The following is a 25,847-nucleotide window of genomic DNA, read 5'->3' on the forward strand; positions in this document are numbered from 1 at the left end:
CCATCCTGCTAGCTTCCAAAGGCTGGAGGCTGCCGGATCAGCTGATCGGTGCAAGGTCCAGGTGAGTGACATGTGGAGTGATGTCACCAGTTCATGTTGGGCAAAGAACTTCAGTTGATGAGGGCACAGCACAAGAACGAGTGCTAGACAAAGCTACAGGGACAAGAGAGGATTTTTTTTTTTTTTTTTGTTATGTTTTACCTCCCCCACCTTGCCCCGTAGTTCGTTCACTTCCTGGACATCCCTTCTAAAGTTTACGACCTTTGATTAGCAATTTCCTGACCCTTAAAGGGAACCTGTCTGGTGGCTTTTCCACCCTAAACTGGTGCAGTATGAAGTAATGTCCTTTCCTACGGTTCCCCTCACTAAGCTTTCTCTTGCTGAAAATTTACTTTATGAGCTTTTAAAATGTTATGCCAATTTACCTTATCTAGTCCTGGGGACTGGGGGCAGCCGCACCTAATCTTAATGCTAAATCCCACCCTGTGCGGGGTGAATGACATTATACCGCACTGTCAGACCACATGACTACATAGCCAAAGTGAAAAACTGCTATTATACTCTAGGGTCTCTTCAGACCCCACAGTATAATGATCGGAGGCCCATTGGAGGTGATCAAACAAATATTTATACTCTCCTTACCTGGGCTCCTGCTGTCTTTGGCACTACTCTTACGGAGTTTGACTGGCTTATTATATTCCGGAGCTCAAAGACATACCCAAGTTTAATAAAAGCAGTTCCGGTTCCAATGTGTTCGGTTCGAACGAAACTGCAATATAACTGATGGGAACAAAATCGTGTTGGTTATCCTGGTTGATGTTCGATTTGGGCTATTTTTCGATTAATTACCAAGCCTTACTTTTCCGCATCAGAAATCTTAATAAGACTAAGTTCACACAGAGTTTTTTGGTCAGGATTTTGAGGCCATATCCGCCTCAAAATCCTGACCAAAAAGACAGCTCCCATTGAAATCAATGGGAGCTGCTCAGATCTTTGTTCCGGGAGCCGTTTCTTCCGGCTCCCAGAAAAAAGAAGCGCAATGTTCATTCTTCAGGCTGAGTCACCTCGCGATTCGGCCTGAAGACACACCCTCCTTCGGACTAGGCCCATTCATTGGGCCTAATCTGGAGCGGAGTGCATGGCTGGTGCAATGAACCAGCTTTTCAGTGGCGGCTACCCAGCTTTTGGTCTGGAACCTGAGGCAGACTCCGCCTCAGTCTCTGGACCAAGAAACCTTGTATGAACTTACCCTAAGAGGCACCAAAGGAAAGGGCATTACTTGATACTGGGACCAATTTAAGGCTGTTTTTAGGTCCTGTCCCGCAGATCTATGCTACCGTGAAACTTTTTAGATCACAGGGTGGTCATAAAGCATTCCTTAATTCTTTCCCATACAAAACATAACAGGTATCTTATGTAGGAACAGACAAATGTTTTTGGAAATCCAGATCCTCAGCTTTATTAGGGAATGTGTAAAAAGAGCCTATATTGGATAGGGCCAACTGGACCACCAGTGATGGCGAGAACTTATAGACCTCTTAGATGACGGTAGCTTGTACGTACCAGAGCCGCCATCTATAATAGATGTCACTTGCAGTAGATGGGCAGGTACAGTGGTGTTCCTTTATCAGCACCCGCCAGCTGCTCAGTCCTTGTTTTATAGATTATATACGTATCTAAAAAAAAATCTTCCATGTCAGCGCCGAAGCCTCCAGATACTAATTACATTTCCTAGCTCTCAATATTTTTAGAGAAAGGGTCCGTGCACTTTTACACAGCCTTCAAAATGCTAAACTGTGTGCTGCCATGGTGACTGCTATGAAATGCTTAAAGCATGCATCTAAAAGGGAATGTATAGAGCGTTCTAATTAAAGCATCCGTCAGGATCCGAGCACTGCCTGCTATACACTGTGCTGTGCCATAACAGAATGGGCCCGTCAATCACTGCCACATGAGTCACCACAATCCTATTTACAGCCACAAGTACAGCAGACTCTTATTTTTCGAAAAAAATTTCTAAATTTTAACCAATGAAGAACCAACAAAATATGGTTTTTCATTAGGCTACGGTTAACACGGGGAAATTGGAGTCTCAAATAACTCTCCGAATTCCAGCCCTGTGCATCAGACGGCAAAATGCAGAAGCAGAGCTAAGGGGTCTGTTCACACGGCGGAAAATGAAGAAGAATTGTCTTAATTTTCCACCGCCGGCATTTTCGCCAAGGACTAGCTGATGCAGTGGATCAGAATCCCATTGCGATATCCTGTCCCTGATGAATGGGGCTAATCAGGCGGGAGTCTCCATCCGTGGACGCCACGGCTGAATCAACCACGGTAAGATCGAGCAGGGCACTTTTTTTCACCGTGTCCTGCTCCGGTCTCTGTCTCCCATTGAAAACAATGGGAGGCGGATTCTGGGAGTAATTTGCTCCAGATTCAGGGGTGAAATCTGGGGCATATTCCTCCATGTGAATACACCCTAAGGCTAAGTTCACACGTGAAAAAAGCTAGCTGATTTTGTCACTGATTTTTAAGCCTCGCTTTTTTGGACGCTGTTTTTTGCATTGGACGCTGTTTTTGACGCTGTTTTTGACGCTTTTTCGGTCGCTGTTTTTTTGAAGCTTTTTTTCCCCAGCCCATTTTTTAACTAGCCAGCCCACTGGGCATGGCCAAAACCAACCCCTTTTTGTCTGTAGGCGCCATTTTAGCACACATCTCCAACTGAGCAGAGCTCACTGCTACTTCATAGCAAGCTGCTATCTTTGATATCAAAAATGCTGCTGTATCCAGATGTGCTGTGCTGTGATGAGTATTGTCACAAAATGGCTGCAGGAAGCAGCCAACACCCATGGCCACTCCTCTGGGATGTCACTTCCAAAAGTGTGATAAAAAACAGCTAGCTGTTTCAGTCGCTGTTTTTGCCAAAACAGCTGCAAAAAAAAAGCGACCAAAAACAGCTAGCTGTTTTTTCAGCGCCCAATAGACTCCAATTCATTTTTTCAGGCGGAAAACGCCTGAAGAAAGGTCATGTCGCTTCTTTTTCTGCTAGCAAAAAAAGCTAGCAATAAAAAAAGCTAGCAGAAAAAAAAAAAAGCTAGCAATTCACATAGGGCTCCATTTTATGGAGGCTGATTTGGCCGCGAAATCAGCTGTCAAAATCAGCGTCCATGTCCCCGTGTGAACTAGCCCTTACGGTGCCAAGCAGTGTGAGCGTCACGCCACAAATTCTTTGGCTGAATTCGCTGTAAGATGGCTCAGGATGTGGGACTGGACAATTATTCAAAAAATAACCAAAACCAACCATCAAACCAGATGTTATTTAAGTTCGGTTATTAGGCCCCGTTCACACGGGGCTAGTGGCCGCTTATTTTGGTCCGGATTTTGACGCGGGAAGCTGCGTCAGAATAGGACCAAAACGCGCCTGCCACGACTGTCGCAGCTTCCTGGTCCGGAGTAGGCCCAAATGAATGGGCCGGGTCCGGAGGGTGCTGCCGCGAGGCGAATGCCTGGGCTGAATCAGCCTGAAGAAAGGGCAGCTCGCTTCTTTTTTCGGCCCCCTCTTGCCCCATGTGAACTAGACCTTACAGTATTCATCACCTCTTGGGCCGCAGCAGCAGTCATATTGCGTTATGAAGCGAAGACGCAGGGGTGACTATGTCGTTTGACCCACAGGTCTGTGATTGGGACAGAAGCAGAACCAAAGCACAGGGAAGGCGAGTAACACTTTTTGTTTAATCATCTCCCGAGCCGCTGCTAATTATACTCTAATTATAATATCAGATTCTGATTTGGATTAGTTTGGTCTGAACGGAACCATAGGTCGAATCTCGCAAGGTTCACATAACACATACTCATACTGTGAAAGATATGTGTGGTTTTAAAGTGGGTGTGGCCCAAATAACCACCATTAATCTAAATTTGGATTTAAGTCACAATCGCTAAGCCCTAGCGGCATGCTACCATTTTAGGAATCCATTGCTGCCTCCCAGTGAAAACAATGAATTTGGAGCAGATTTTGTCTCAAACTAACTGTTTGCGTTCTAAAATAACAATAATGGAAGCAAATTTTACTATTAATGAAAGTGGGGGAACTACTGTAACTACAAGGCACCCATACTCTGGACAATGGATGGGCAAAAATCTCAAGTAATGTCTAAAGCCAGATCTGCATATTCCCAGCTGACCCCGAGGTCCGGTCTTGCAGACAGTCATTGTGGGCCCCTAACTTTAGATTTTGGATTCCGCATGTGAACATACCGTGCGGCTAGCCGCAACAGAATGCTGATGCAGTGTACAGACATTCTGCTCCGGATTAGGACCAAATGAATGGGTCAGCCGTGGAATCCGTGGCAAGATAGGTCATGTCGCTTTTTTATTCCGCTAACACGTAATGGAAAAAAGAAGCGAGCGGCTCTCATTAAAGAGGACCTTTCATGAGTTGGGGCACAGGCAGTTCTATATACTGCTGGAAAGCCGACAGTGCGCTGAATTCAGCGCACTGTCGGCTTTCCCAATCTGTGGCCCCGGTGAAGAGCTAGCGGTGCCGGTACCGTAGCTCTTCACAGTCAGAAGGGTGTTTCTGACAGTCTGTCAGGAACGTCCTTCTGCACAGCAGCACCTATCGCGCTGTACAGTGTGAGCGTTCCTTGCTGGTCTCTTAGTACAGCGCTATTGGCGCTGCTTGTACAGAAGGACGGTGCTGACAGTGTCAGGAACGCTCTTCTGACTGTACCGGGACTGAAAGCTCTTTACCCGGGGCACAGATCGGGAAAGCTGACAGTGCTCTGAATTCAGCACATGGTCGGCTTTCCAGCAGTATATAGAACTGCCCGTGCCCCAAACCATGAAAGGTCCTCTTTAAAGTGAATGGGAGCCGTTTTGCATCAAAATTCGCTGCCAAATAATTCCATGTGAACATACCCTTACTGTTTCCAAGAGCTCATTTGCATACTAACACTAAGGGCAGCACCAGGAAACCTCCTGCACCGGTTCCGGCATTAGCTGCAGTCATCTTGAAGAGATTTCCTATGAGATTCGAGGCCATGTGATAAAGGGTCTAGCTACAGCCCTCACCCACTGTGTTCTTATGGTTCATACCTGAAAGAGTTAAAATGTCAGCTACAGCTTTAGCCATGTCTATATATTAACTGTGTCCCGCATGGTACGGACTTTGCACCGCCAGGACAGAAAACCCGCCGTCACCCTCCGTGCAGATACCAGAGACTCGAGAGGGAAGGGAAAAAAAAAAAAAAAAAAAAAAATCAGCGCTTTACCGTTTTCAGCGAAATTGTTGTTGTTGTTGTAACCAAGGCAACCAGAGAAATAATAACTGGGGTTTCCTAGGTGATGAGGCTTTGCTGGGTCCTAGAGAGATCCAGATATGCTGTTGGATCAGATTAGAGATGATCTCGTTTAGACCCATTTTCATACAAATTCAAGGGATCTTCTGCTCAGGATCCTCATCTCATAGTCAGGGCGAGAAGTAGGCTCAAGGGGGAGATTTCTGAAGAGTGACATCCGCCATGCCCAACCCATAAGCAAAGCGCGCCCTGATGGAAATTTGAGTCTAGATGCAAGGGAGCCAAGGAGAATCGCCTAATTCATGATGACACAAACGGAGGACATCAAGACTGGCATTAAATTCGTGATGAATTCCCCCCGCTGTGTCTTTTAGGTCCCTAGGCCCCATCACTCCACACCCGCACATTATACAAAAAAATTCTACATTTCGATTGATTTTTAGGTTGGGTTTACAATCTTTGTTTAGTGTTCATGACGGGCGCACTCCTGATATTCACCATTTATGTGTCCTTAGGTTTCCATTGCCAGGCGGAGGCCAAATAAACGTCCCCTTGGCCCCCATCTGGTTGGTATATGCCAGTGTAGTGCAAAAAAAAATGGAATTCCATCCTATATTATTCCGAGGCTTCTGATTGGCTGATTGGCTCAGAGTAGCTGACAGATTAGTCTCCTCCCCTCACTGTGCCCCACCCCCTGAGCGCTATATGCACCTCCCACTCCAACAAGCAGCTGAATTATTTTTTCACTGACCAATTTGGCCATTTTGGGGCATCTTAGAACCAATTTACCTAGACTGTCACATAAAACAAAACATGAAGCAATAAGGAAAAGTGAAGAACCTCATATCTGGTCAGTTCCTGTAATAAATCATGATTTATTAATAATCCGGTGCTAGACATCACATGCGACGTCCGGGCAGCTTTTAATGACAACTTTGCTACGGATCAGCCAGTGTAAATTACAAATCACTAATAAGGTTGATGATGAAGCGGGAACCATGCTGACCCTCACGTATGGACGCTGCGGATTCTAGAAGAAATTACACATCCAGTGTCACACCGCGGAAGAGATTTGTCACATTTGCCTGCATAATAGCAAGTATCTAGGAAGACATGGGGATACACAGCGAGTCTTGGCTGGGATCTTAATGTTTAATACTGACCAGCGATTTCCAAGAGATGATGGGGGGGGGGTACTATATTGTAAAGGACATATATGGGACATTCTGAATATATGTACCACAATGTATACCCTCAACATAGACAGACCAAAACATAATATTTCAGCTGTAAGACTACAAGATCTAGGTTTTTGGCTTAGAATTAGAGAGGAGCTAAAGAAAAAACAACAAACAAATAATGGTGCAATGTCTCCCCCTGGTGGCGCTTTATTTGTACTACAAGCAGTACAAGGACACATACACATTTGATGCCCACCTAAATATTACAGTGACCTGAATATCTGATTCTAAAGTTTATTCATTCCCCTTCTCTTTTAATTACAGTCTTCTTGGTCGATCTTTCAGGTTTTAAAGAATCTGGTAAAATCCTATGGGAGTGGGAGATTGGATTCATCTTAAATGTGTTTAGTCAAAAAGAAGTCTAGCGACAGAAAAAAGAACAAAAAGGAGAAGATGATGAAAGCAACCCGAGACATTGAGTCATGTTCAAGAGGAGTCATGACCAGGTTCCAAAAAACCCAATGTACAAGGAAAAACTTCACAACGATATTGGAAAAAGGAGAAGGGCCTAAAAACCAAAATGTATTAATAAATATATAACACACCACTAAAAATACATATATACCACAGCAAGGCAAAACCAAACGAAGTGCAGCGCAAGACATAGGACTCATGGGCAATAAATCACATACCGTAGATGGAAATATAAAGGTTACACCATTCACACATGTATGTAAGGAATATACAACCCATATAGGACCAAGATCAAACAAGGACCCAATATATAGAGCCCACAGAATGATCCCGACTCTGCCAGGACTGCTGTATAGCACCATAAACTTTCTATGAATCCATAGACTACGCATTTCCCGCTCATTGGTTGAACTTATTGGACATCTTTTTATTCACCCACTAAAACACGCAACTGGAATTTCTTAAAGCCCCAAGACAACCTCTAAGTCATAAATGTCATATCTGTAACGGACATTGAAGACTGATTAATTGATGACCTATCCTTAGTCCAGGTCTTCAACTAAAGATCAGCGGGGTCTAACAGGGAACCTGTGGCCCAACAGATTACAGCAGCAGCATCGCTCTCCAATTGCCACTTCCATGTCACAGGTACAGTAACGTGACATCATGTTCATCAATCATGTGCGGTAGAGATGAGCAAGTAGTATTCGATCGAGTAGGTATTTGATCGAATATTGAGGTCTATTCATATCGAATATTTCACTACTCCCTCATCTCTACTGTATACATTTTTTTTTAATGCCTACATTGTCCTAGTTCCTGTCCCAATCGAATTTTTACTTAGTTTACCGCGTGGTATTCGACTGAGTATGAGTATTTCCAATACCATAATATTTGATCGAATACTACTCGCTCATCTCTAATGTGCGGTATTGAAGACGTCATAGCCTTCGAATGTTCTGGCCTCTTCAACCAACTGATCGGCAGGTTCTCAGGTGTCCACCCTGGTCAGTCTTTAAAGGGATCCTATCATTGGATACCCTTTATTTCTGACTAACAAGAAAGGCTATTCTTCTCCTACCTTTAGATGTTTTCTCCACGCGGCCATTCAGTAGAAATCCAAATTTTCTTCGGTATGCAAATGAGGTCTCTCGCAGCACTGGGGGCATCCCAAATGCTGCAAGAGAACTCTCCAGCACCGCCTCCATCTTCTTCTGGAACACCCTCTCCCTGTGTCTTCTTCCTTCCTGGGTTTCAGTCTTCTAGACATGCGCAGTTGGCTCTGTCATCGGGCCTTGGCAGAGCCGACTGCGCATGCCCACGGACACAAGAAAATGGCCGCTTACACAGCTTACTGAGTAAGCGGCCATTTTCTTGTGGGCGTGGGCATTCGTAGCCTGAGGCCCGATGGCAGAGCCAAGTGCGCATGCCTAGAAGACTGAAACCCAGGATGGAAGACGACACAGGGCGTTCCAGAAGAAGATGGAGGTGTCACTGGGGATTTCTCTCGCAGCATTGGGCCTGCCCCCAGTGTGGCAAGAGAATTAATTTGCATACCGAAGAAAACTGGGATATCTATCGAACGGGGGCGTGGAGAAGACCTCTAAAGGTAGGAGAAGAATAGCTTTTCTTAAGGCTATTCCTACGTGTTAGTCAGAAAAAAAAAGGTATCCAATGACAGGATCCCTTTAACTGATCCCATATCCTGGATAGGTCATCAATTATTAAGCCTTGAAAACCCCTTTAACAATCACTGTGTAAATACCTGGTTACTCCAGTAACAATACAGTAATGGATATGGATCTGCAACCAAGGCGCTTTCTTTTTCAAGAACTAAAGCTCTTCTCCATGGAGACTCTTTAGATGCTGTACCTAGTCGTTCCATGTTGTCGCCTCGTCCCTCCTCTCCCATGTTCTTTACTAGCTTCATTATAGTCTGCCATTCTCCATCCTGGTGAATGGACATCAACATCAAACACAACCCAAAGACAGGTGTGGTGCCAAAAAAAGTAGATTTGTATTTTCTTCTTATCCCAGCAACCCTGTTCAGTTAGCGTTCGCAACATTAACGTTCATCAGAATACATAGTCCTATCTAAAGACGCCTCCTACATCACCTTGACTTTTGCCTCCCGTTGATGTTCATCCTTCCCAATGCTCAGATCATGAGAATGTAATATCCGAAGACACGCACATCGCTCTCTGCTAATTGTAGCAATTACGTGAGACATCAAGTGTTTCAGAATCGGTATGATTTAATTTGTAACAAAAAGCCATTTTCTTACTGCGTTCAATTATCTTAAAAGTAATAGAGATTTAATGAGATTGTAATAAGCTACAAGGACGGGAGCAGATCGGTGGTATCGGCCTGGGCTCTGATGGACGGACGTGCGGGCAACAGGTAATGACTGCAATCACGTCCCAAAGACTGTTCTAGGCCTAGTGATAGGCAGCGGAACCCTATTTGCACATATAATTGCTCCAAAAAGTCACCGTCCTCTACTTTGCAAGTTTTTTAGGCCAGGATTCCTTAGTGCAGGGCTTGATACCTTCCCCCAATGTTACGAAGAACACAGTGATAGTCCTCTAAGGTAGTATTAGAGGGACAGAGGAGACGTGTCCGCAGTCGGTCGCACATTCATATCCCTGTAGGATTAGTTTGTTGCAGCTTTAATGTCGGTCTTTTGTGTCTTATTGTACCGGGCTTATGAATAGGCCTTTATGAAGGATCTTCAGCTATTAACTGCATTCAGTACAGACAGCAAATTGCCTTGGAAACTGTGGACAGTCGTGTAGGAGTCCCCTATGGCGTAACCCCCCTCTTTAATAAGAAACTAATCCTAGGATCAAGCTCTGCATTACAAAAAGTACATAAAGCAGGTTTCTTATTTGGATTTACTGGTAACACTTTATCCCAATGTGCTCGGTAGGGTCACCCATGTCAATAATGGAGATAAGGTTAATAATTTTACTAAAATATACTTACAGCATACTGCCTAGCAAACCGCAGGACCTGTCATGTCCTTGGAGATGGGCGGTATAACATACCGATAGAAAGCTGACCGTGTGCTGCATTTCATGAAAGGTGGGCATCACAGCCTGGCATCATCGCTGGGCTCTAAGGAATACACCCCTGACAGTATAAGGATATAGAGGGTGTTCATAGCCCAGCGATGATGCTAGAATGCAAGGCCAGCCTTTCTGACAGTGGAGGGATATCGGTGCTGAAACTAATGGCACCCATATCTTTGGCACCATGGCACATACCGCCAAACCACAAGTGGCACCCATGCCCTGCTACTACATGTGTAATAGCATTTTTAAGTGGGTTTTCTAATGCCAAAGTGTCTTCCGAACCAATAATTGTGCCTTGTAGGGAACTTTAGTACTTGCAGAAACATAGCTTTGGGCCTGGTTCGCCTACAGACAGTTACAAATGCTTTGGCTTTTCAGGTTTCTTCTTTAGCTGTGACTGACATTATTTCTCTCTAGGCAAATCTTGTCAACAAAGCCCCGCCCCTGGTGCACGTGTCACCTGGTCTACATTACCATAAAAAGAGAGGATTAGGTCTCTGCACTGCTTTATTGATTTGTGGCCACAAAAATATGTTTGTTTGCAGGAGCCTTTGTTCACTCTATGGAATGCATGGGGGGGGGGGGGGGGGCAGCAGCAGCATCCTACGGACCGCACGAGGGGGCAGCAGCAGCATCCTACGGACCGCACTGGGGGAAGCAGCAGCATCCTACGGACCGCACTGAGGGAAGCAGCAGCATCCTACGGACCGCACAAGGGCGCAGCAGCAGCATCCTACGGACCGCACAAGGGCGCAGCAGCAGCATCCTACGGACCGCACGTGGGGGAAGCAGCAGCATCCTACGGACCGCACAAGGGCGCAGCAGCAGCATCCTACGGACCGCACGTGGGGGAAGCAGCAGCAGCAACCTAAGGACCGCACAGGGGTGCAGCAGCAGCATCCTACGGACCACACGGTGCGCAGCAGCATCCTAAGGACCGCACTGGGGGAAGCAGCAGCATCTTATGGACCGCACAAGGGCGCAGCAGCATCCTACGGACCGCACAGGGCGCAGCAGCAGCATCCTACGGACCGCACGTGGGGGAAGCAGCAGCAACCTAAGGACCGCACGGGGCACAGCAGCAGCATCCTACGGACCGCATCGAGGGAAACAGCAGCAGCATCCTACGGACCGCACGGAGGGTAGCAGCAGCATCCTACGGACCGCATGGATGGAAGCAGCAGCATCCTATGGACCGCAGCAGCAGCATCCTACGGACCGCACGGGGGGAAGCAGCAGCATCCTATGGACCGCATGGGGCGCAGCAGCAGCATCCTACGGACAACATAGGAGGCAGTATCAGCATCCTACGGACCGCACGGGGGGGGAAGCAGCAGCATCCTATGGACCGCATGGGGCGCAGAAGCAGCATCATACGGACAACATAGGAGGCAGCATCAGCATCCTACGGACCGCACAGGGATGAAACGGGTAAAGGAGAGCATTCTTTTTTTTCAATCACTAAGAATATTCACAGCCCAAAACAAACAATGTACGATTGTAAATAGGGATGAAATATAAAGTCTCCCAGTGCATTAAAAACAGCCTCCTAGTTTCTCCACAGCGTTGGATTTTTACTGTTTATTCATTGTACAATTCTTTTTTTTTTCCCATCGCCCCCAGCTGATTTAAAAATTAATTAAACTTTGGTGTCTATTTTTTGCTTGGACAATGCTTTTAAGGCCTGCACGTGGAAACAGTGTAGCACAGGGGAACTGAGGGAAGGTAACACCATGTCCGTACAATGCTCGCCCACTGTTCTGGTCTACAATGCTGAAGTCTGCAGTTCTCCAAGGCAGAAAAAAAAAAGGTGTATTACACAGAGAAAGCGTCCCCTTAGGGGGCATCGCTGGTCCAATGATCATTGTGAATACTTTGGTTAACAGTAACCCCCCCCCTCGAATTACTAAACCATCTGCAGGCTACAAGTTCCAGGAGACATGTGTGGCCACATACAGGGCTCCGAAAACCCTCCTTTTCCTGTCACATCAGCAGCTCAGGAAAACTTTGGAACAGCAAAGATCTGAGCAAAGTACAGAATGAGGGAGGATAAGAGGGCGAGATCAGAGCCCGGCCCTGTGACGAGCAGACGCTCTGATCCTCCAGTCACAACAAAGGCTGCTGCATCTGGACACGGATGGAAAGACCCAGAAAACAAAACCCCTGGGTGTGGAATCCACTGCAGACACCGAAAATAGGACAGAATTACATATCACAAGAGGGGAGAGAGGAGCCTTACACAAGGCAGACATTCCTAGAAACCGATTATTCAGGTTCCTTTCATCGCGTCATAATGAATGTAATGTTATACGCAGAACTGCAGGGCAAAACTGGAAATCTTGTTCTCCCCTGTGTTAAAGGGATAGCGCACCCCTGTATGTGACCATTATTAGGGTATACAAACATTACAATGGGGGGGGGGGGTTCCTCAATGGGTTATGAATACCCTGGCAGTAGGATTACTCCAGGTAATGTTGGCTTTATGCTCAAAACACTCAGACTCCATGTTTACCCTGAACCATACTTAGGCCCTATTCACATCTGCGTTTGGGGAGTTCGCTTGGAGACCCCCCCTCGACCGCAATAAAAACAGTTACCTAAGGAAACCACATGGACCCTACAGACTATAATGGGGTCCGCGTGGTTTCCACATGAATTATGCGGAGAGAAAAGTGCTGCTTCCAGGACTTTTTCTCTCCGCATGAAAACCACACAGACCCCATTAAGGTCTATGCGGTCCGCGGATTTCCCAGGTAACCGTTTTTTAATGCGTCTAGGTTTTCATTCGGGGGGAGGTCCCTAAACAGAAACCCGAATGCAGATGTGAATAGGGCCTCAAATCACTGTAGGGTTTCACAGTAATATACCGTAAGAGGATCAGAAATCAAGGAGATCCCACTTTACTCCTATATACCACCAAGTCATAAGGACCGCACGTGCTGTCACTCACTTTGTATACACACGGCTTTGCCATGTGTGTAAGGTCTAAGGGCATATTCAGACAGCCATAATAGACAAGACGCAAATGGCGGCAGATTAGAAGGTGACCTTTGTATTCTCATTATCTTCCACTAATACCTATTACCCAAAGTAAATCGCTATGATTCACAATAGAACAGTCCCATATGACAGACACACCCTGCACTGAGGAGGCAATATTACAATAATAATAAAAAATAAAATAAAATAAATAAAAATAACAATAAATATAACAATAAAAAATAACAATAAAAAATAACAATAAATAAATATTATTATACTACTACATTTTATTTATATAGCTCCAACATAAGGCCAACAAGCCGAACCCTGAGCGATCAGAGATCTCCTGATCACAACCGTACGTGTTATAGGCCGATCAGTAGGTATTGGAAGTACCATCACGTCCCGAAAGGCACCAGTAGTCAAACACAAGGGCCCAGATTTATTATTCTGTTGTCAATAGAGTTCTGAATTGAAGCTACTTTTAAGGATGAGTTTGACAAAGGGGTGTAGTGCTCTGGCACACAGTATGACAACTAAGAGGTACTATAACCTTAGCCTACAACATACAAGATCAGCCCCTGGCACGTTTTCTCAGGCCGGCTGCACATGACTATGATCAGGCCACAGCTCATATGAATGGGTCTCCTATAGAGATGAGCGAACACTGTTCGGATCAGCCGATCTGAACAGCACGCTCCCATAGAAATGAATGGAAGCACCTGGCACGCAGAATTTTCCGGCGGCCGGCCGCTTCCATTCATTTCTCTGGGAGCGTGCTGTTCGGAACGGCTGTTCCGAACAGTGTTCGCTCATCTCTAGACTCTCCTAGCATCATCGTCATCCAGATTGCCAGGTATTCTTGCGGGACTACTGCCCTGTATTAAATTAGATTTTCATTACACAACAAATTGGTGGAGAGGCAAGGAGTCCTGGCATCCGACCACTATGATACATTTGAGCCATGGTCCGGCCTTAAAGCTGCTGTCGAGAACTAAGGGTATTGACTACCAGATAAGCCATCACAGTCTCTGTAGGGGGTCCAATACCCAGGAGCCTCACTGATCAGCTGATTCGACAATGGGCTCACAATGACCATGAGAATGGGGGCCCTGTGTCATCTGCCAGTAATAGCAGAATACAGCTAAAACCCCTTTGAGATATAGCCCCATCCTCCTCAAGCAGCTCATCAAGGTGGACATCGGGCTGAACCCCACAGAACCCGCCATTAGGGGACGTGAAAGGCATCTAAGGTCGATGCAGATATGTGATATTTCACTACATCTAGTCAAGTACACAATTATATATCCGGTCCTTGCCCTCTCTAACAGATACGGCGCGCACCTCCATGATGTCCATAAGCTCTAAAACAGAATACAGACAATACCTTTAAAGATAAATACAATTTTTCCCCACTATAGACTTCTTAGTATATTGCCCATTTACTTATTTCTACATCCCCCATTCACTCCCGTTACCAAACTTCTCTTTCCATCATACCAACCACTGCACCAATATTTAAAGGGGGTGTCTGGCATAAGTTGAAAATTAATCCCCCTTCCCCCCGCCTAAATTCTAATTGAGATTGTAATATATCTGGGGAAGTCACATGACCGACCAAGGCACATTTTCCGGTGATGTTCCATTTCTGCAGTTCACACAGGGAATTTTGGACCGGAACCTGAGGTTCCGGTCCAAAATACCCCGTGTGAACTTACCCTTAGGCTGCGTTCACACTGAGTTTTTTGGTCAGGAAATTGACTCAAATTCCTCCTCCTCCGTTCACACGAGGGGGTGGTGGGTCGGATTTTGGCACCAAGAGTGACGCGGGGAGCCATGTCACTCTCGGTCAAAACCCGCCTGCCACGACCGTCGCGGATTCCCCTTCCGAAGTTGGCTCAAATGAATGGGCCAACTACGGAGGTTGCTGCCGCCAGGCGGAAGCCGTAGCTCAGCGAGCTGCAGAATCCGCCTGAAGAAATGGCAGATTGCTTCTTTTTTCCGCTAGCGGCAACATGCCATAGACCACCATTGTATGGAGGCAGATTTTGAGGCGAAATCCGCTGTCAAAATCCGCTTCCTTGCCCCCATGTGAACTAGTCCTAAAAACGCCTCACTATAGGACTGTATGGTGAGGCGTTTTTAGGAGGAGGAATTTGAGTCAGTTTCCTGACCAAAAAACTCTGTGTGAACGCAGCCTAAGGCTGAGTTCACACAGAGCTTTTCAGTCAGGAATCCGTCTCAAAATCAGCCTCCCAATAGAACTCTGTTGGGAGACTTTTTTTGGAGGCTGATTTTGAGGCGGATTCCTGACCAAAAATCTCAGTGTGAACTCAGCCTTACAGAAACAGGTGAGCAGTGATGCTCTACTCAAATCCCATAGAGGTGAGTAGGAGCTACAGAAACAGCGTAGCACATTAAGGTGTGTTGTTTCCATAGCTCGCATTCTTCTCTATAAGAGTTAAGGAAACAGTGTAGAGCAGCACTCCTCACCCGTTTCTGTAAGGCTTCATACACACGTCCCAGGTTGCCATCTGAGGGGTATCCAATGGTCCATTCCCTTCTGAGGAAAATAGAGCAGGTCCTATCTTGCCCGGACAGAGGTAAATGAATAATGGAAAGCACTTTGATTATTTTCGGATGTCACTGCAAGTGTCATCCGACTGCATCCGCTGTAAGCTTGGCCCCAACGTGGATGCACACTCGGTCGTGTGAATGAGGTTGCAACTTGTCAGCAGTAACTCCCATCTCCATAGCAATTTGCCCAGATGGAAATAATTCTTTCAGTGATGCTCCTTATAAATGGCGACAAATATACATAAGATCACATAAAATATGATTTTGGAAATATTTCCTAACAGTGATCAAGGTGACGGATATCACTGATTTGCACTTTCCTTCAGTAGCAATCCTGGCAAAGCTGTAGTCTAACGCTAGGTTTACACTGACTAGAGTTTGGATTTCCGTTCTACGGGTCCGCATGGGGACCTGAAAGACAGAAACCCTATCCGCTTATAAAGCAGATACACGTGGAGACGCGTAGACCCCATAGACTATAACGGGGTCTGTCTGGTTTCCACTAATTTTATACTGAAAAGTCCTTGCAGGACTTTTCTCTGCCAATTTTAAGCAGAATGTGACATTGAATCTGGTAGGAAGACTTGAATACTAGGGTGGACATAGTGTAAGGCCTCATGCACACACCCGTAGTTACTTGCCAGTATGTGATCCGTTTTTTAATGGATATCACATGGACTCATTTGTTTCTATTGCCCCATACAAAAGACTATCAACTCTTCCGCAGGGGTCCAGTGTATCAGATTCCTTATGACTAGAGATGAGCCAGTACCATTCGAAACTCCAGTTTTGAAATAGCACGCACCCATAGGAATGAATGGACGTAGCCGGCACGCAGGGGGTTAAGCGGCCGGTTGCTGGCAAAGTCTGTGTGCCGGCCGCTTCCATTCATTCCTATGGGTGCGTGCTATTCGAAACGGCCGTTTCGTATAGTACTCACTCATCTCTACTTATAACCATCAATTGATGACATATCCTACAAATCGGTTGTCAATTATTAACGCCTGAAAAATCCCTTTGAGACCGGGTCCTCAAGTAGCGTAAACGCTGCAATCTTGCCGCAGCGTTTTAGAGAATCTGCAAAGTGGATGGGATTCTGGCTAACCCCATTGACATATTGCAGAAAAACATCCGCGGCGGACATACTGCGATTTCAAAAAACCATCACGAATTTGTAAATCACAGCATGTCAATGATACCAACAGAAACGCTGATAGATATAGATATAACTGAAGCAGGAAGGAAAACTCTGCAGACTTTATGTGACAAGTGATGTGTTAAGAGTTAAACACTTTTGCAAATATAAAAGATTAAAAGTTTTGCAGAGTTTTAAAGATTTTCAAGCGACGCCAGTCTTATCTTGATCAGTTACCTATGGATACAACCACAAACGCAGGAACTTTCTATGGTCTGGGACTTGTCAGAAACCCAGCCATGATCTCCTTATTGTGGACAGGTTGTCAGGCAGGGACACGACATGTGTGAGAAGATAACCCGGACACAATAAGGACATCATGGCTGGGCTTCTGACCATAGATAGTGCCTCCATTCATGGTCATATCCACTGGCAACCTGTCAAGACAAAAGAAGTCACCACTGAGATAGAGAACGATAAAACTGCAACATTTGTAATTATATTTACAAAAATAGTTAACTTTTAACTGTTTACAAACTTAAATCTGGTTACAATCATTGGAAAATCCCTTCACATTGGAGACCGGAGACTCGCACAGCTTTTTTTTATGTCCCCCGCTTTTAGTTTTAAAATGACAGAATCCATTATAGTCAATTGGGTCCGCCGGGCTCTGGGTGTAACGCTATTATTTAGCAGCCCACTCATCCATTGCTCTGGACTGTCAGTAAGCTAATGTGAACTTGGCCTAAGCATAAATCCATATGGACATTTCCACAGCAGAGCTGAGAGATCAGATTCACCATGGAAAATGCAGCAGAATCTAAGTGCATGTCATTTTAATGCAGATTTCTCCTTATTATTATTACTGTTTATTTATATAGCACCATTAATTCCATGGTGCTTTACATTATTACATTAATTCCATAGTGCTGTACATTATATTAATTCCATGGTGCTGTACATTATTATATTAATTCCATGGTGCTGTACATTATTATATTAATTCCATGGTGCTGTACATTATTAGATTAATTCCATGGTGCTGTACATTATTATATTAATTCCATGGTGCTTTACATTATTACATTAATTCCATAGTGCTGTACATTATTATATTAATTCCATGGTGCTGTACATTATTAGATTAATTCCATGGTGCTGTACATTATTAGATTAATTCCATGGTGCTGTACATTATTATATTCATTCCATGGTGCTGTACATTATTAGATTAATTCCATGGTGCTGTACATTATTAGATTAATTCCATGGTGCTGTAAATTATTATATTCATTCCATGGTGCTGTACATTATTAGATTAATTCCATGGTGCTGTACATTATTAGATTAATTCCATGGTGCTGTACATTATTAGATTAATTCCATGGTGCTTTACATTTGGGTGCTTTACATACAATACACAGAATATACAGGTAGATCTAATCCTAACACAGTGTATACAGCACTATATAAGCTGCAGGTTGTCCCCAGGATGGTGGCCCCTGGTACAGACCTGTGGTCAGGTGACAAGCCCCCTGCCCATTCCCTGTCTCCATACACTGCAGCATCCTGAGCCAGGGCTCCATAATCTCAGCCCAGAAAACTTTCTGCACTGCCTGAAACTTTGCAGCAGCAGCAGCAGCAGCGCCGCCCCCCGGTGCCTGTACCTTACTAAACACCTCCAGGTCGTCATCCTCGTCAAACTGCAGCGCGTCAGGAGACAGCGGCAGGGCGGAGAGCACCGAGCTGTGCCCCGGGGTCATGCAGCCAGGAGACGAGGATAAACACGGTGCCCCGGGATCCGGCTCCATCTCTACTGCTGCCTGCCTGTGCCAGGACTGCCCGCCTCCAGTGTGCCAGCAGGCGGCGCTGCACTCACCTCCCCGCCCCACTCCGATACTCTCTATTGGGCATCACTGATGGGTTATTGCGCATGACCGGAAGTGCCTCGGGAGCGGCTTCTCGCTGCTAAGCAACTGATTGAGCAGACTCTTATTAGGATATTGACATGAAACTTAGATCCTACGGAGTGGGCTGCTGATGTATTACACGTTATTATACTTGGAGCTTTGCAGCAGTGGCGTACAGCGAGAACGGGTCATCAGCACAGGTGCCATTGCAACCAATCACAGCACAGCTTTCATTGTATAGTCTGCTAGTGTAAAAATGAAAGCAGCGCTGTGATTGGTTGTCATGGACAACCAGGGGCGGAACCAGGGGCGGATCCAGGGCCGGGCGAGCCGGGCAACCTAACAAAACGGTCCCGGTCGGCATGTCCTACGGACGCCGATGAGCTGAATACATAGGCGTTTAAAGCAGGAGCTGTCACAGCTCAGCTCCTGCTTTAACGCTGAGCTCCGGCATTTGTAGCCGCGATGTGATGACGTCACATCGCGGCTACACTATGTGTCTGAGGGAGAGAGCTGCGGGGAAACGAGGAATGGTGAGTGTGTGTGAGAACAGCATGACACTGGGGCAGATGAAGGGGGGAGAACAGCATGACACTGGGGCAGATGAAGGGGGGAGAACAGCATGACACTGGGGCAGATGGAGGAGGAGAGAACAACATGACACTGGGGCAGATGGAGGAGGAGAGAACAACATGACACTGGGGCAGATGGAGGGGGAGAGAACAACATGACACTGGGGCAAATGAAGGGGGGAGAACAGCATGACACTGGGGCAGATGAAGGGGGGAGAACAGCATGACACTGGGGCAGATGAAGGGGGGAGAACAGCATGACACTGGGGCAAATGAAGGGGGGAGAACAGCATGACACTGGGGCAGATGAAGGGGGGAGAACAGCATGACACTGGGGCAGATGAAGGGGGGAGAACAGCATGACACTGGGGCAGATGAAGGGGGGAGAACAGCATGACACTGGGGCAGATGGAGGAGGAGAGAACAACATGACACTGGGGCAGATGGAGGGGGAGAGAACAACATGACACTGGGGCAAATGAAGGGGGGAGAACGGCATGACACTGGGGCAGATGGAGGAGGAGAGAACAACATGACACTGGGGCAGATGGAGGGGGAGAGAACAACATGACACTGGGGCAAATGAAGGGGGGAGAACGGCATGACACTGGGGCAGATGGAGGAGGAGAGAACAACATGACACTGGGGCAGATGAAGGGGGGAGAACGGCATGACACTGGGGCAGATGGAGGAGGAGAGAACAACATGACACTGGGGCAAATGAAGGGGGGAGAACGGCATGACACTGGGGCAGAGATGGGGGGGCATGAAACTGGGGGCAGATAAAGGGGGAGAATGGCATGGCACTGGGGACAGAGATAGAGGAGGGGGGACATGAATCTGGGGGCAGATGAAGGGTGTATATGAAAATGGGGGAGAGATGTAGGGGGGACATATAATTTACGGGTGACTGTAGGAGGATTATACTGTGTGAAATCACATGAAAAATGAATGAGAATGGGTGGAGTCAACATAAAAGTGGGCGGGGTCTAATTTGCTGCGGCGCGCTGCGCGCGACGCACGTTTTATTCCCTCTTTCTGGTCTTCAACAGTTGGGAAGTACAGGTTAGAAGGGTGAGACCCCCAGTAAGTAGGGCCCCACCAAAGTCAATTGCCCAGGGCCCCGCAAACCCTGGATCTGCCACTGTGGACAACAAAGACTGGAGTTTTATTATGTCATAAATCTCTCCCAGTGCGCCCCCTACCCTCTGCCTGCATCTAGTTGTGGTGACCCCCTTCACTTTATATACCATAGGCTCCTACTGTAATGTCTGCGCCCTGGCGCTCATTGCGCTACCCTGCCGCTGACATGATAAGTCGAAGACTGAATAAAGGGGCATGGATCTAATAACTCCATGCTCCACTATAGTATTCAACCTGTATCTGTGTCGTAATCACTGCCAGCCGCCCGAAACAGCGGGACCTCACCCAAAATGTGTGACTGTCCAGCTTGACCCGGGGTGGCTAAGGGGCCCCTGCAACCATAGGGCCCGATGCGGCTGCACCTATAGGTATTTGTACCTATGTCCAAAGCGGCCCTGGTTGGTATGCTTTGTGTCCACGTCACAAAAAGGGGGTGTAAACCACCCCGAAAAGGGACATGGCCTCTAGCACACAGTATTGTCAAGTATGCGACAACCAATGGATAGGCGATAAAGGTTTGTTAACAGGGACCCCACTGATCACTAGGATGGGGTTATCGCGCTCCCCATTGCACCTCACGTCATTCACTCTAGGTTCACACTGTAGCAGGGGGAGTTTACACGGAGTAACGTGCCGCGTGATGTGGCACATATACGGCGTGTGAGACTTTGAGCGCCGTATACGCTCCCATTGATTTCAATGGGAGCCTGGATCGTATGCGCCGTGTTATTTTGCGGCTGTATACAATCCAGGCACCCATTGAAATCAATGGGAGCGTATACGGCGCTCAAAGTCTCACACACCGTATACATGCCACATCACGCGGCACGTTACTCCGTGTGAACTCCCCCTTAGGCTGTCCATTGTTCTGTTCTGTTGGAGGACCAAAACAACAGACAGGTCATTAAAATAGCAGACTTTGTATATAATGGGGTCCATCGGCTGTCCTTTTTCAAAACCAAAAGCGTCGGACAAAAAAGTTGTGATTTCAGGCGGACGCTAAACAAGTTATATTTAACCTGTTTGATATTATCAGAATGTATTTTTATTAGGAAGTGCTTTTGTCCCTAAAACAACTGGTCAGTGTTATCATAGGGACAGAGGGGCCTCATGGCTACCAGACTCCTGCCCTATAGCCAGTAAGACAATGAATATGATCATGAATTCCTGGTAAGGGCTCTTTCACATCTGCGCCCGGTCTCCGTTCTGCAGGTTTCCGTTTCCTGCCTAAAACAGAGGCAGGATACAGAAACCTGCAGGACTCTTTCATACCCATTCATTTGAATGGGTGAGAGAGATGTCCGGCCGTGAGCGGCGGTGAGCGTTTTATGCTCTCCGCCGCGAAACCGGGTTTTTTAATCCGGACACAGAGTCGGACATGCAGTACTCTGTGTCCGGATTAAAAAATCCGGTTTCGCGGCGGAGAGCATAAAACGCTCACCGCCGCTCACGGCCGGACCCGGTCTGAGCTTTCCGACTTCTGGCATGCAGAAAACGGAAAGCTCAGAACGGACAGGTGAACGCAGGTGTGAACCTAACATAAGACAAATCTGATAGATAAGAGGCAGGAAGTGTGATTATGGGGTGATGGGCTCATCTGATAGTAGACCATCAACCTCAGATAATGTATAGTACTGTAGGTTTACTGACCCCTTTGTCTATTCTGCTTTTTCCGATTCTTAATAACAAGAAGTTTATACTTAGCTTTTCATTTATAGCAGAACAACAGTTTCCATAGTAATCTGAAGAATTACTGTGAGATGGCAGAGAAGGTACTAAAGCATTATATTCAGTGTAGATAATGGCCCAGCGCCTTTTAGGTTTTACATGCATCACCCTATCAGGGCAGCAGCAATGTGTAATATCTGGCGTTACACAGGCAGGGCAATAGGGTATATTATATTAGAAGCTTCTCTGCTGATCTACACTCACTGGCAAAGCTCAAAAGTTCGGTAACTGTCTGAGAATACTTCAGGCATTCGCATTTATAGCAATCTCCTATTATACAGATCCTGTTGCCCAAGAAAAAAAGTGGCACACATAGCGTGCCAAGCAAATCCTTTTGCATTTGGAGAACCTGTGGCAGGTGCACACTGAAAGTTTGGAGGGTCTTTTAACTTTGGACCAGCTTTTCACTCATCAGACCATAGATAAGAAGCTATCTGTTTATTCAGCATAGACTATTTCCTGCTGTAGAGGAGACCTGCCCCTTTAAATCTGCCACAACATCTGACACCTACGGGTAAGTTCACACGGGGTATTTTGGTCAGGGTTTTGAAGCCGTATTCACCTCAAAACACAGACCAAAAAGACGACTCCCATTGAAATCAATGGGAGCCACTCAGGTCTTTTTTCCAGGAGCCGTTTCTTCTGGCTCCCGGAAAAAAGAAGCGAGGTGCTCATTCTTCAGGCCAAGTCGCCTTGTGATTTGGCCTGAAGACACACCCTCCTCCGGACTAGGCCCATTCATTGGGCCTAATCCGGAGCACAGTGCGCAGCTGGATGCCGGTGCAGTGCATCGGCTTTCAGTCACGGCTACCCAGTTTTGGATCAGAAATTGAGGCGCCTCTGCCTCAGGTTCCGATCCAAAAAACCTCATGTGAACTTACCCTACCTCTGTTAGGCAGTCAATATGCCTCAGTATTTGAAGATGGTGTGTTATTTGGGTGGCATGAGACCCTCCAGGACCTGAGCACTCACTATATTTGCCACTTCCAGAGCAATGGTTCTCAACCACAGCATGTACTCCCCATGACTGCATAGCTATACGTACCACAGGTTGAGAACCTCTGATACAGAGCAATGCTATAAATTAAGCTCTGTTCACATTGATACTTTTCTGTCTTGTTCTGTTACATTTATAGGGAAATATATCAATATCCTTATTGTGTACAATGGGTTATTTTCATCACCGGTTGCAGGAGTCTGCACATGGAACAGTGATAGAAGAAGTAGTATGTAAGACTCTAGTCACATCTACATTTGGGTTTCCATTTGGGGAGTCCACTTGGGTACCCCGAAAGGAAACCTATACGCATTATAAAGCGTATAAATGCAAGCAGCACTTTTCTCTCTGCATATTTTGCGCAGAAACCACTCCGACCCCATTATAGTCTATGAGGTCCACGGATTTCCTGAAGTTAACCGGTTTTTAATACTTATAGGTTTCTGTTTGGGGAGTCTCCAAGCGGACTCCCCGAACGCAGATGTGAACTGGGCCTAACTTGTACATAAGGGCTGGCGATAGAAGAGTTGTGGAAGAAGTGATCTAGAACCAAAAAATCCCTGTGCTAGGAAGGGATGGGTGAAGAAGTGTCCTGACATAGAAGAGCTGGATTAAGTTTAGGCGGGTTGGGGAAGAAGTGGTCTGGTATACAGTAGAGATGGAGTGAGCGTGGCCTTGCACGTGGCAGGGCTTAAATGGGTGTGGTTTGATGCAGCAAAGCTGGAGTAGGCGTGGTCTAGAAAATAAAAGGGACTGGGAAGTAGTGGTCTGATGCAGAATAGTAGTAACGGGAACCTCGGCTCTTATTAGTGAGCTGGATCGTTTGGATTTGTTCCCCAAAAAATGACGGCACTTTTGGCTCCCGAGCAGCTCCTGAGACATATAGTAAATAAATGTTTTCTGCCAAGTGTAGACAGACAGACACTTCTCATTTTACCCTAATATTGAGACCTCCTGGCTGCTGTTAGCCACAGGACCTCATAATATAAGATTAATATGAGGCTGTAATCCATTTGGAGGCCGGGTTAGTCACATATGGGGTGAGGTTCATTGAGCTGTCAGTTCCCAGCCAGGAGGCGAATCCTGTTGTTTGCTTCAAAGAGCTGATACATAGAACCGGCTTGTTGGTGAACGACTCATCACTACAAAAGAGCTGGAATATTATCTAATGATGGGAATTTCAGCTCATTACAGTGAATCATTCAGCTCTGCTCACTGAAAAGAGATGACTCTTTTGGCTCCCAAACATCTCCCTTTTTAAAAGAGTCTTCTGTGCTCTGTAGACACAATGGTATGGTTCAAAGGGTCAGGCTAACAGGCTAAGGGCGGGGTTAGCTGTCTGCGGAGCAAGAAAAGAGGTAAAAAGATTGGGCTTTTGGCACATAGAGCTGGCTCGGTCACAAATGACACATCACTAATATTAACCTGGAGTGAAGGGTTAAGAAAGAAGTGATCTGGTATACAGAGGAGCGGGAGTAGGTGTGGTCTGACACAGAGGAGTAGGTGTGGTCTGGCACATAGAGGAGCAGGAGTAGGTGTGGTCTGACACACAGAGGAGTAGGTGTGGTCTGACACAGAGGAGCAGGAGTAGGTGTGGTCTGACACAGAGGAGCAGGAGTAGGTGTGGTCTGACACATAGAGGACCAGGAGTAGGTGTGGTCTGACACATAGAGGACCAGGAGTAGGTGTGGTCTGACACATAGAGGACCAGGAGTAGGTGTGGTCTGACACACAGAGGAGTAGGTGTGGTCTGACACATAGAGGAGTAGGTGTGATCTTACACACAGAGGAGTAGGTGTGGTCTGACACAGAGGAGCAGGAGTAGGTATGGTCTGACACATAGAGAAGAATGGAGTAGGTGTGGTCTGACACATAGAGAAGCTGTAGTAGGTGTGGTCTGACACATAGAGGAGCATAAGTAGGTGTGGTCTGACACATAGAGTAGGAGTAGGTGTGGTCTGACACATAGAGGAGTAGGTGTGGTCTGACACATAGAGAAGCTGTAGTAGGTGTGGTCTGACACATAGAGGAGCATAAGTAGGTGTGGTCTGACACATAGAGTAGGAGTAGGTGTGGTCTGACACATAGAGGAGTAGGTGTGGTCTGACACATAGAGGAGTAGGTGTGGTCTGACACATAGAGTAGGAGTAGGTGTGGTCTGACACATAGAGGAGTAGGTGTGGTCTGACACATAGAGTAGGAGTAGGTGTGGTCTGACACATAGAGTAGCAGGAGTAGGTGTGGTCTGACACATAGAGAAGAATGGAGTAGGTGTGGTCTGACACATAGAGAAGCTGTAGTAGGTGTGGTCTGACACATAGAGGAGCATAAGTAGGTGTGGTCTGACACATAGAGTAGGAGTAGGTGTGGTCTGACACATAGAGGAGTAGGTGTGGTCTGACACATAGAGTAGGAGTAGGTGTGGTCTGACACATAGAGGAGTAGGTGTGGTCTGACACATAGAGTAGGAGTAGGTGTGGTCTGACACATAGAGTAGCAGGAGTAGGTGTGGTCTGACACATAGAGAAGAATGGAGTAGGTGTGGTCTGACACATAGAGAAGCTGTAGTAGGTGTGGTCTGACACATAGAGGAGCATAAGTAGGTGTGGTCTGACACATAGAGTAGGAGTAGGTGTGGTCTGACACATAGAGGAGTAGGTGTGGTCTGACACATAGAGGAGTAGGTGTGGTCTGACACATAGAGTAGGAGTAGGTGTGGTCTGACACATAGAGGAGTAGGTGTGGTCTGACACATAGAGTAGGAGTAGGTGTGG

At 46.5% G+C, this 25,847-nt stretch overlaps 1 protein-coding gene across 1 annotated transcript in view; it reads right to left on the reverse strand.

The window, feature by feature from the left end:
- The window catches only part of SNX7 (sorting nexin 7), a 48,019-nt gene extending 29,458 nt beyond the window's left edge, over positions 1 to 18,561 (reverse strand). Inside the window, exon 1 of the mRNA XM_075287276.1 lies at positions 18,391 to 18,561. Within this exon, the coding sequence (XP_075143377.1) occupies positions 18,391 to 18,534 (144 nt within the window). The 5' untranslated portion in view covers positions 18,535 to 18,561. The remainder of the gene's footprint in view (positions 1 to 18,390) is intronic.
- Positions 18,562 to 25,847: the final 7,286 nt, after the last annotated feature.

The sequence above is a fragment of the Leptodactylus fuscus genome, chromosome 9 (genome assembly GCF_031893055.1).
Source record: "Leptodactylus fuscus isolate aLepFus1 chromosome 9, aLepFus1.hap2, whole genome shotgun sequence".
Taxonomy (NCBI): domain Eukaryota; kingdom Metazoa; phylum Chordata; class Amphibia; order Anura; family Leptodactylidae; genus Leptodactylus; species Leptodactylus fuscus.